This window comes from Frieseomelitta varia, unplaced genomic scaffold (assembly GCF_011392965.1).
Source record: "Frieseomelitta varia isolate USP_RPSP 00005682 unplaced genomic scaffold, Fvar_1.2 scaffold_324, whole genome shotgun sequence".
NCBI classification, from domain to species: Eukaryota; Metazoa; Arthropoda; class Insecta; order Hymenoptera; family Apidae; genus Frieseomelitta; species Frieseomelitta varia.
The window spans coordinates 257,915-269,522 of record NW_025110062.1 but is presented as its reverse complement, the minus strand read 5'-3'; the positions used below and the strand labels follow the sequence as shown (position 1 = coordinate 269,522).

The 11,608-nt window shown below is 37.6% G+C and overlaps 1 protein-coding gene across 1 annotated transcript; it reads left to right on the top strand.

The window, feature by feature from the left end:
- Positions 1-3,079: 3,079 nt before the first annotated feature.
- Positions 3,080-9,833, top strand: LOC122530050 (protein sister of odd and bowel-like). Its single transcript, XM_043656686.1, has 2 exons — positions 3,080-4,587; positions 7,877-9,833. The coding sequence occupies exons 1-2, from the start codon at positions 3,617-3,619 to the stop codon at positions 8,208-8,210; spliced, it is 1,305 nt and encodes a 434-aa protein (XP_043512621.1). The 5' UTR covers positions 3,080-3,616; the 3' UTR covers positions 8,211-9,833.
- The last annotated feature ends 1,775 nt before the right edge of the window (positions 9,834-11,608 follow it).

Here is an 11,608-nt window from a genome sequence, read left to right as displayed (position 1 = left end):
AAAATGGAAATACCTTTGCACGTTTGACGTTAGCATTATATCAACAAGTTCAGATAACAGTTTTAAGAGTAACATATAATATTATAAGGTAACATTTAAATAATTTTTCAGAGGCGAGCTTCTCGTGAAATATATGAAGATATTTAATCCTTGACGTTAATGATGATTCGTCGCTCACACAAAGTCGTATTATCTCGCATCACATAATTTTATTCCTCAAGCACGTAAACTTTATTTACAGGGAGTATAAATTAAGAAAACTCGAAGGATTATGTTATTTTCATGAAACTGTTCAAACGTGTGTATTCGATTAAAATAATCAAACCAAATCATGGGAAAATATATAATGAACATCAACATTAGAATGAATGTTGTAATAATTAGCAGCGGAAACAAATTTCTATCGTATTTACCAAAGTATAACATTGCACGAAGATCCACCCGTCTAATGATAACTTATATGATTTTAAGAGTAAAAAGCAATTTAGATTAAATTTAGATTCCTTAATTTTTAATAATTTTTGACGCATTTGAAATGTTATATCTATTTAAAGAATATGAGTTCTTTTTTTTAAATTCTCACTTTTTGAAAATGAGTAATATTATTAAGGAGTTTCAAAATTAACAGTCGAGATAGATTTATTAATTAGAATTAGGTTAAATTTTCTTTACTTTTAGCAACTTTTCATGCTCGAGATATCGTATGTTCAAAATAGTTCAACATTTTCTTAAAATTTCTCGTTTCTCGACTACTAATTTTGAAACTTAATAATTTTAATAATAATATTAATAATAATATTACCAATTTTATTTATACTATTATTCATATTATTTTATTTATATCATAGTTCCAGTTATGTTATTACCTTAATAATATTACCAATTTTAATATTATTATAACATATTACCACTAATAATATTAATAATAATATTACCAATTATCATAGTTATTACCTTAATAATATTATTATAATATATTATCAATAATAATATTAATAATAATATTACCAACATTATTATAATATATTACCAATAATAATATTAATAATAATATTAATAATAATATTACCAATTTTATTTATATTATTATTCATATTATTTTATTTATATCATAGTTTCAGTTATGTTATTACCTTAATAATATTACCAATTTTAACATTATTATAATATACTACCAATAATAATATTAATAATAATATTACCAATTTTATTTATATTATTCATATTATTTTATTTATATCATAGTTTTAGTTATCTTATTACCTTAATAATATTACCAATTTTCGAAAAGAGGGAATCTATAATAAAAAAAAAAATTTACCTTCTTTAAATTTACATTCTTTAAATAAATGTGACATTTCACTGTTTCACTCTGCGAGTATTTCCGTCAACGTGACAGCGTGTCCGCGTATTCGGACGATGTTGGACGCGCGAATAGCTCGCGAACGAACACGAGCTACGTCGCATTTACATTGTTTATTATCGAACGCGTACGTATCGTGACTGGTGACACACACCGTGACAGAATTTGCTGTTCATTGTTGCTTTCACGGTTGACGGCACGTTGCATAAGTATCTCGTAATTCTTAATTCGCGATGTTCTAATGATAGCCGCGGACACAGAAGCACGGTGATTTACCGACACGTTGCCTGACAGAAACTGATTTAACCATCGATCTGTGACACCGTATAAATTGAATGAAACGTCTTGCTAATTGGCGAACAGCGTCTGTCAATTTTAGAAGATTTTTATCCGTTGGTTCGGTTTATGTAAATTGGATGATTATGGTAGAAAAAATAGGCAGAGTTCTATTTATTGGTAGATAAATAAAGAACGAAAGATAACTATTCGTACGTTGAATTTATTGTCCTTCTAGTCACGTTCTAATCGCATCTTTTCGAAACACGCGATTTTCGAATTGAAACACTGCTTGATCGATTATCAAAATTTTTATTCGTTGAGCTTGATAGTTTAAATAATAATAGTAATGATTGATCGTTCTTTTTGGAAGAAATTACGTTGCTCTCTCTGTTTTCTCTTATTATGAATTTCGTCCTAATTAGGTGAACGTATATTGATAAGGTGTGTCACTTTGAACTGCTATTTTCGATTAAAAACATAATATCCAATTCCGTTCGAAACAAGTTTTCCATTTCTCCTGAAGAACGTACTTGTTCGAATTTGAAAAAGGAAATGCTTTTAATTAATTAACCAAAAAGTGTTAATTAATTAACTAAAATAATTCTATCATGTCCATTCTTTATGTTTCTTAATCCACGAACTTCCATCCAAAAAGTTGCCAATCCGAATCACCTTTGACCTATGTCAAAATCGTTGATACTAAATATCACCTACTGTTAGTGACGTTTATATCATAGTGTATAGGAAAAGAAAAAAAAAAAAAAATGAAAATATCCTATAAATTTGTAACTTTCATGGATTAAAAGTGGTTAACCATTCGAAAATGGCCACCAATATGCACCAGAAATGGTACGCAGTGTAGAGTTCAATACGCAAAATATGTAAAATTATGTTATTTCTTAGCTTTTCGAGAGTTTTCTGAAACTTCTTTGTTATTACAATGAGAGTACACTATACAAGAAAAAAAAAAAAGAAAAAAAAAAATTGTATTCATATGAAAAGTATAGAAAAATAGCGTAAAGCAGAAACTTCATTTGAGGTTACCAAATTCGCTACACGCTGGACTCAAAGTGTCAAGAAACACTACTTATCAAGACCTGGGTTGTTTCTTTCTCTTCCAGTTCTGGGAATTTTTAAGGGAATTAATGAAAAAAAATGCACGCGACGCTTCAATTAAAGTTTACGAAACTAGCGTATCGTTCTCAATAAAATTTCTCGAGGTTACTTATTTTCATATCTAATATTATATTACATTATCAACGTTAATCTATGTGGTCCGTGTTGGGAAGTTAGCTGGGAAAAAACGTAAATCTACTGGTCTCGTTGCAACGTTGATAGAAATTTAAAACACGATACACTGTAGTAATTCCCCATTAGCACAGAAAAACGATATGGTAACGACGACTCGAGGGGGTGGTCGTGGCGATGATGTCCCTGTGTCGACGACGTAGGCGCGCACGCAGTCACGCGTGTGCACGCGAGATTACGAACGACGCCGTTTACACCGAAACGGCGAGCAGCAATTGCGGGCCAGCTGTGGGGCTCTCTCTCCAGAATCCGAGGCCCCGTTCCTCGCTGACGGTCCCAACTCGCCTCGGATACCTGCCACCAGGTGTCTCCACGAGCAGTGCCCAGCAGCAAGAGGCAGGAGCAGTCGTCGGGGCGCCTTCGCACCGCCAGCATCGCGCGCGTTTCTCCTCGTTGTCGTTTCTACATTTCTCCACGTTCGCCGCGAGCATCCCTCGACGATCGCACGCGAAATCCAGCCGTGAAATCGCCGAACCGGCATGAGGTTTGCAACTCGAGTCGTCGTCGGCTAGTGAACCAACGATCGAACCTGACACCCCCCCCCCCCTCCCCCGCCCTGTCACCAAGGAAAATCGTCGGATCAAATCCTTCACCCTCGCCAATGCTGTCGGCAACACGTCGGCAGTTGCTCGACCTGACCCGTGACGATTCTAGCGACGGGGAAGGATGCAACAGCAGCAGCAACAGCAGCAGCAGCAACATCAGCACCAGGACCAGGAGCAGGACCGAGGGATCGTAACGGTCCTGTCGTCCTCCTCTTCCTCCTCTTCCATATCCGCCAGCACCGAGCAGCACCGAGACGCCGCAGTTAGCGTGACAGAAACCGGACTGCCGAATCTCACGTTACAAAGCGTGGCACTTGGACTCCAAGGAGCTCTCCTCGCCGCCCTCCAAAGGGTCGCTCTACTTCCGCCCGGTCATGCCGCCGCCGCGGCCCTCAATCTTCAGGCACTGGAGACCTATCTGACTCTTCATCGTCTTCATGCAAGCAGCGCCGCGCCTGGTGTCGGCCAATCCTCTGCCTCGGGGCTCGCTAATCACAGGTGTTCACCGGTTAACGTGGAGGCCGCGTTCACCGCTGCCACACCGTCGAAGAACGATCAGCTAGGTGCCGAACGACTGCTGCAGTCCACCGACGACGAGGAGGACGCCCGGTTGGACTTCATCGGCGATCCGGACGATGATCTGGCTCTGCTCGAGGAGCAGGAAGCGCTGTTGAGGGACACTTCCGTTGGCACGTCGTCGTCGAGCAATCACGAGGCGCTGCTGCGACGGATATCGGAAGGGAATCGCGCGAATTCGAGTTCGACTGGCGTCGCCGCGGCACCGCAGTCGTCGCAGATAGCCGTCTCGTCGTTCGCTTCGTCGTCGTCAGCCTGCTCCTCGTCTCCGTCGTCGTCGTTGACCTCCTCGTCGCCGCTACAAGCCACGTCCACCTCTGCGGCCGAGACGAGCATACCACGGACATGCAGGGTCGCCAGACCGAAGAAGCAATTCATCTGCAAGTTCTGCAGTCGGCAGTTCACCAAGAGCTACAATCTGCTGATACACGAGAGAACGCACACCGACGAGCGGCCGTACTCGTGCGACATTTGCGGAAAGGCTTTCCGACGGCAGGATCACCTGAGGGATCACAGGTAAGTCGGAGAATGGCACGTTGGTACGTAGGCGCGTGTCTGTGACACTTTTGCAAGATTTTGCTTCGAATTTCATCAGTGTGCCGTTTAGCATCCAGCATCTTGGATTTTCTTTCAACCTCTTGCGCTGGAATCACGTGCCAGAATACTTGGCCCAAAAGTCCAATATTTTCTCAATTTTAAGTATACTGAAATATCACCCAGAGTATTACCCTATTTTATATATTATTGTATGTTATTTTATATATTATATTTTGTATATTTAAATATTACCCAGAAATATTACCCTATTTTATATATTATGGCCCAAAATTCCAATATTTTCTCAATTTTAAATATATTGAAATAGTACCCAGGCAAAACGAATAATAAATTTATTGCTTCTTAGTAATTTGTTATATCCAGTGATATCATACCGACGAGATTAAAAAGAAAGCGACGAATTATTGTATACTTGGTTTTGGTCACTCGTTATGGTCCGCGAATCAAGTTGCCAGCGCAAGTGGTTGATGATTCTCTCACTTTTTTGGACATTGTTCCTCATCAGCCATTTTAAAGTTTTTTTCTTTTTCGACTTTCTTACTAACCAGGTTCTTTCTTTTGTGAGAATTTTTTGCTAGGTTAGGTCCTTTCTTTTTTTTTTTACTAGCATTTATTGATCAAAAGTTTATAGTAAAAAAAGTGTTGGCACATCTTCCTTTTTATTAGAAATTTGGATTTCTTTTGGACATTTTCGAAGTCACGTGAATTCAATCTAGATAAATGTATTTGATAAATTTAGGAATATAAAACAGGGATATCGTTGATCTAAACGAATTTTTTCCCTTAACGTAATATCATGTATTTAATTGTATTTTATATTACATATGTACTTGCATAATATCATACAATATTCGTATATAATATAAGCAATGGTCAAATTGGATTTAGGATGATTCTACAATTCAAATCGAGAGGAAAGTCCAGAACAACGAAATTCTGTTCGTCATAATGTTATTGTGATTGTTATTATTTCTATATACGATATAAATGTCAAGGCTTTTTTTTATTATTAATACGATGCATGCTTAATTTACAATTTTTAATTACACCATGTGTAATGTAAAATTGCATTCTTTGAATTGAGTTATCACATAATCTACCTATTACAGCGTATTCTGCATTTTTATTTCTTCAAAAGCTGCAACAATTCTTCATTAAATTACATTTAATTTACTCTCCATACATCGTAATACATAAATATACATATATTGTTATATAAATTATTAAATTATTATATATTATTATATTATTATTAAATAAATATATATATATATATATATATCTATATTACTAAATATAAATATATATACATATATATTACTTATATATAGTAAAGACCTAATATTACATCAAATGTAAAAAGAATCAATAGTAGTTCGTAGTGTCAATCGATCAGTATCTAGGCGCACAACAATGTGATTAATTTCCGAAACTCTCTTTCGTACGCATTTACAAACTATTCACACAGCAAAATAACACAATAGAATTCTGTCATTTTCTCTTTCTAGCACAATTTTCCAAAATCCATCCAGGTCCCTCAGAATACTTCATCTTACACGACACACAACAATAAATTAAAAACAATGTTTTCGCGTGAGAGAAACGTTGAAATTTTCACCAATCTGAAGCCGTGTTAATTGCGATTGTTGGCGAATTGAAGTGGACGATGATAATCGAACTCAATTTGCCGCCATTCAGAGATGCTAATGCCCTAGTGAAAAAATTCGTTTGGCCAGGGGAACTTCATCGCGGAAGAGACACGGAAGACAAAGCTGCCATTGTGTATGCTCGTTGGCGGTTGTGGGAAGTGTTCACGGGCAAAAGTAGCCATACCAATCACGCCACCTCGTGAAACGCGCTTTCAAACCCCGTAGGGTGTTCGCGCGCGCGCTTCAAATTGATTGCAATCTTCCCGCGCCGTCTAAACACGACGAAATGATACGGCCGAACGGTATAATTATGACGGCCGGAATAACGCCGCGGTGGTGTATTAATTACGTTGATCAACTCGTGACAATTTATCAGGCTTTTCGTATCTTCATCATCAATCAACGACGACATCAATCGATAATTGGATTCAGGCATTGCGTGTCTTCTTCTTCTTTTTTTATACTGTTATATTGTATGGTAGGTCATCTTCTTTTTCTTTTGTTTTGTGAGAAAGACGACGCACGGTGATTTTATCGAAACGGAGGGAAGCAATTTGGTGATCGATCGAGATAGATGGAAGTCAGTTTTAGCTCGTTTCAGATCGTTTACTTTTTCCGCGTTTCTGTTTGATTCGACATTCTGTTGTAAACAGTATACGCCAATAATCAGCCGTAAGCTTTAAAACTAATTGCAAGGGAATCTGTTCGAATTTATTTTTCAGGGGAAGAAATATCCCTTAACTCTCAAATATCATAGATAAAAGTGTAGAGTTCATATGAAAACTCAATTTGTATTTTACTTTTCTGCGAGAGAAATTAGAGATGAAATAGAATCAAATTATTATATATACATGATATTACGTAGTTAATATTATAAATTCAAGTATTATAATATTATATAATATCATGTGATTATTAATTTTCTCAGTGTTCGCATAATTTCAATTAGAAATCAATGATATTAATGCTGTCGTATATATTACAAAATATTAAATTCATCTCAAAGTAAGCAACAACAAATAATGTAATAACATTTTAATTGTTCCAGAGTTAATATCATCAACGATAAGAAAGCAAAATTTGTATTAAAGTATTTTCGAAAAATCATTTAGGTCTGGCAGAACGCATTTGTTGCACATTTGTATGAAAAATTACGAAGAACCGGTCACTTCAATTACTTCAATCAGTATCAGTATTAATGACCATTTACGCGTGCCACAAAATTACTTACTACCCGTGTTACCAAACAGTTACCAATATACTTAAAATCCCTTAAAATTAACACAAAACAGCCATTACTCTCCAACCAGGCCAGACATCATCTCTCATCCGTGTGTGAATTCCCAAACATCACCCTCACCATTCTCTGACGCACCTAAACCAATAACAAACCTAACCACTTTCACCGGAGCGCTCATTCGCCTGAAAAAAGCCAAACGAAAATTTCCACGCTCCGCTGGCTCCGACAATCATTAATCCCCCTAAATCCCTCTAATCCCATTACCGACCCATTCCAACCTCTCCGGCGGAGCGCGCGTCTGTCATCGAGAGCTCGCCAATCGTTTCGAATCACCACCGGGTGGATGTCGATGTTCCAGGTACATCCACAGCAAGGAGAAGCCGTTCAAATGCGCGGAATGCGGCAAGGGATTCTGCCAGAGCAGGACGCTCGCGGTGCACAAGATCCTCCACATGGAGGAGTCGCCGCACAAGTGTCCCGTTTGTGCCAGGAGTTTCAACCAGAGGAGCAACCTGAAGACCCACCTTCTCACGCACACGGACATCAAGCCATACCACTGCGCCTCCTGCGGCAAGGTGTTCCGCAGGAACTGCGACCTCAGGAGGCACTCGTTGACGCACAATTTGGGGGTATCGACGTCGCCGCCGCCGCTGCCAGGCACCGGGGCCGTCGTTCTACAGGAGACGTCCTAGTGATACTGTCGACCGATAGCGATAGAAATTTGTTCTCGCACGAGAGTGAGAGAGAGAGAGAGAGAGAGAGAGAAATTGTTCAGGTGGGTTCGTTTCGCTCATCCGATCGATTTCAGAGTCACTTGGACCAGAGTCTTATCGCGCGACTCCTCGAACCTCTTTAGCCATTTAGGATTCGGTCCGAATGAACGACGCTGTTTTCGTCTTTTTTTTTCCCCGAGCGTAGACGACGCTGCGGCGTCTCGCGGGCAAATCTGAGCATCAGGTAAATTTGATTATTCGATTTCTTTCGTAGAATTCTCCGTCATTCTTAACCACTGCCCATTGCGCTGGCAACTGGTCGCGCGGACCGTAACGAGCGACCAAAATACGTGTACAATAATTCGTCGCTTTCGTTTCCTTTCGAACTCGTCGGTGTGACGTCATCTGGATAGAAATTATTGAGAAGTAATATACTTGCTCGTTTGTTTTGTCTGTGTTACGTTTAATTAGACTTAAAACTGAGAATATGTTGCAATTTTGGGACGTCGTTCCAGCGCGAGAGGTTAAGAATGATTTGAAAATAGAAAACCTATGCAAATAAGGTGTGACTTTCAAGTAACAACGAATAAAGAATGTAATTGATTTTATTTTAAAACGACTGTGCAAATTTGTTCTAAATATTTCTCATAAAGATACTGACTAAAGTACTCAAAACTCGTATTTTCTTGTAAATTGCGGTACATGTTAGGAATTCTAATATCTATTTACAGTTGAAATTCGATAAGATTGCCGGCAACTCCACAGTGTCGTTGTAATCAATAATTCTACAAAAAGTGTCGTGATTCAAATTCACAAAGTTTGAGAAAGAAAAACGACAAAAATTTGGTTTCAAATAACCCTCTGGGAAGTCGAAGGAGAAAATTTGATATTTGTTACAAAAGTATAAAAACCTGCAAAGAGTTATGAATCACGGACGAGAATCAATGAACTCCTGCCTAACGAATTACTCGATTCGCGACTCGAATGAATTAAGATTAAAAATTGTAATAACGAAACACGAAGTTTCTTCATTGAAAATTCTATCATACTGATTCTTTCCTTCTACAACTCGTTTCCACGAGTTAACTCTTAACAGAGTCACGGGACTCTGAAAATTTTGCAATTTCCCAATTAAAATTTCATTCTCGATCAATTTTACGATTAAGAATTACTCGATCGATATGCTTGATCGCGACGAAATACAAATGTTCCACTCTATCGGCGATGTCGCTTAAATTTGTCTCGAACGTGTCATTCGTGATAGAATACGATTTGATAGGTGGTTGTTATCACATAAATGAAATATACGCGAGACTCGTTACTGTCCTTGATTTTTTAAACGTGTACTTAGCTGCGTATGTATTTCGTAGTTGTTAATATACGTAGGGTATAATTATAACTGCATATCAGGATGTTATTCACGGATTCATGATCGTTAGATTTGTAATTATGTTACGCACGACGTATTATATGTATAGGTAGCTCGGAGTAGGACATACAAGAGGGTCGCCCTCGTATTTTTTTTTTTTTCTCACACTGTGTACCTACGTGCCCATGTTGTGTTTCGTTTGTACGTGTAAAATAAACTTTTATTATATTATTTTTTAAACTGTTGTCGTTGTCGTCGATATCCTCTCGGCCAGTCCCTCTCCTTGAAGATAAGAATTTATTTCCAGGATTTTTAAATGGCTCATGAATCCAGATGTTTGAATTTAATTTGAATTGGTTTGATTTGGTTGACTAAATAATTGATGATCACTATTTATAGCTGATGTCAGCCAAGATAATTTTGGAATTTTTAATTTGATCATTGAGTTTGTCGATAATCTCTAGCAAAAGAAAGGAGACTGTAAAATAGAAAATTTCAGTAATCTAACACTGATTGTTATAAGTGTTTACACTATTTTGGTGTTAATGGAATATCACGTCTTCTGAAATTTCATTTTAATTTACTACGGACATAACATAACAATAGCTATTGTTTGATGCTTGATAAAAGATCTCAGAGAATGTAAAATTAAATAATCAGAAAGAGCAAAATTAAAATAAAATTAAGTAGTCAATGTATTAAAATTAAATTAAAAATATCCAAGATTTCAGCAACATGTTTAACCCAACTATTTGCTTTTGATCGAATTTTGCATTTAATTCACTATTTCATCGAATTGCAATTAAAATTTTCAAGATATGCAAACTCTTTGGCATACAACTGAAATACACTATGAAATATCAAGTTGTACGTGCGAAACGAAGTATTTTGCAGCAGTCACCGACTATGCTCATATCACAAGTAGATATGTATGATATTTAAAAGAAGAGTAGCATTTAATTACGGTATAATAAGATATAATTCGAAGTAGAAGTTGCAGAAAGAAGAGCAAAGAGAACGACGAAGAAGAACTAAATTATTTGAGGGTTAACTCTTTTATTAACCAGCCTATGATTTGTTTTTGCCCATAGTTTCGGAGTCAACTATCTTGTAGACAATCCGTCAACGCATATGTTTAGAATGACTGGTTGGTTCTTATTAATTAACCACTTGCGCTGGCAACTGATTGCGGACCATGACGAGTGACCAAACCCGTATACAATAATTCGTCGCTTTCTTTTTCTTTTGAACTCGCCAATATGATATCACTGGATAGAAATTATTGAAAAGTAGCAAATTTATATAATATATACATATCCTTATTATAAACAATATTAAATTGTTATATAATATATATATATATATATAATTATTTTATTTGTTTTGCCTGGGTTATACATAAATATACTTAAAACTGAGGAAATATTGCAATTTTAGGAGAAAAAATTCTCGACATGCGTGGAACGTCATTCCAAACAAGCAAGAGGTCAAAATCACATAAATCAAGACTCGTTGAATTTTTGTTAATCGAATTTCGTATCATAATCACATCAAAAATAGTGTCACACTCGATTCGACTAATTCTTGATTGCAAAGCCAAGAAGATTCTCTCGATACTCGATCGTTTCGAGCTCGAGTATTAGGCGAACAGCTCCGAAGAATTCGTGTTGAAGAATAAGGGCATATCGCTACAAGATAGAAGTTGAAGAAGAAGAAGAAGAAGCAGCAGCGAAGACAACGACGACGACGAAGAAGAAGAAGAAGAAGAAGAAGAAGAAGAAACGCGTGTATCGTGTTACAAAGAACGAGGCCGCCAGGTGCGCGGGGACATGACACCGCGATACGTCTAGGGTTACGTTTCTTTTTCGAAGGTAGGTGCCGGAGAGGCACGAGGTGGGCCCCGAGCACGCTATTTTGGTGCCCGGGGAACGGGCCCGAACGCGGGACAGCTCGCGTCGATAAGGAGAATCTCGTACGACCGGTCGGCTTCCACTTCTTCCAACAGGCC

Bases quoted from the DNA above. Each gene is read 5' to 3' on its own strand.
- LOC122530050 (XM_043656686.1), top strand. From the start codon at position 3,617: ATGCAACAGCAGCAGCAACAGCAGCAGCAGCAACATCAGCACCAGGAC. The intron at 4,588-7,876 runs GTAAGTCGGAGA...TCGATGTTCCAG, and splicing joins GATCACCTGAGGGATCACAG to GTACATCCACAGCAAGGAGA.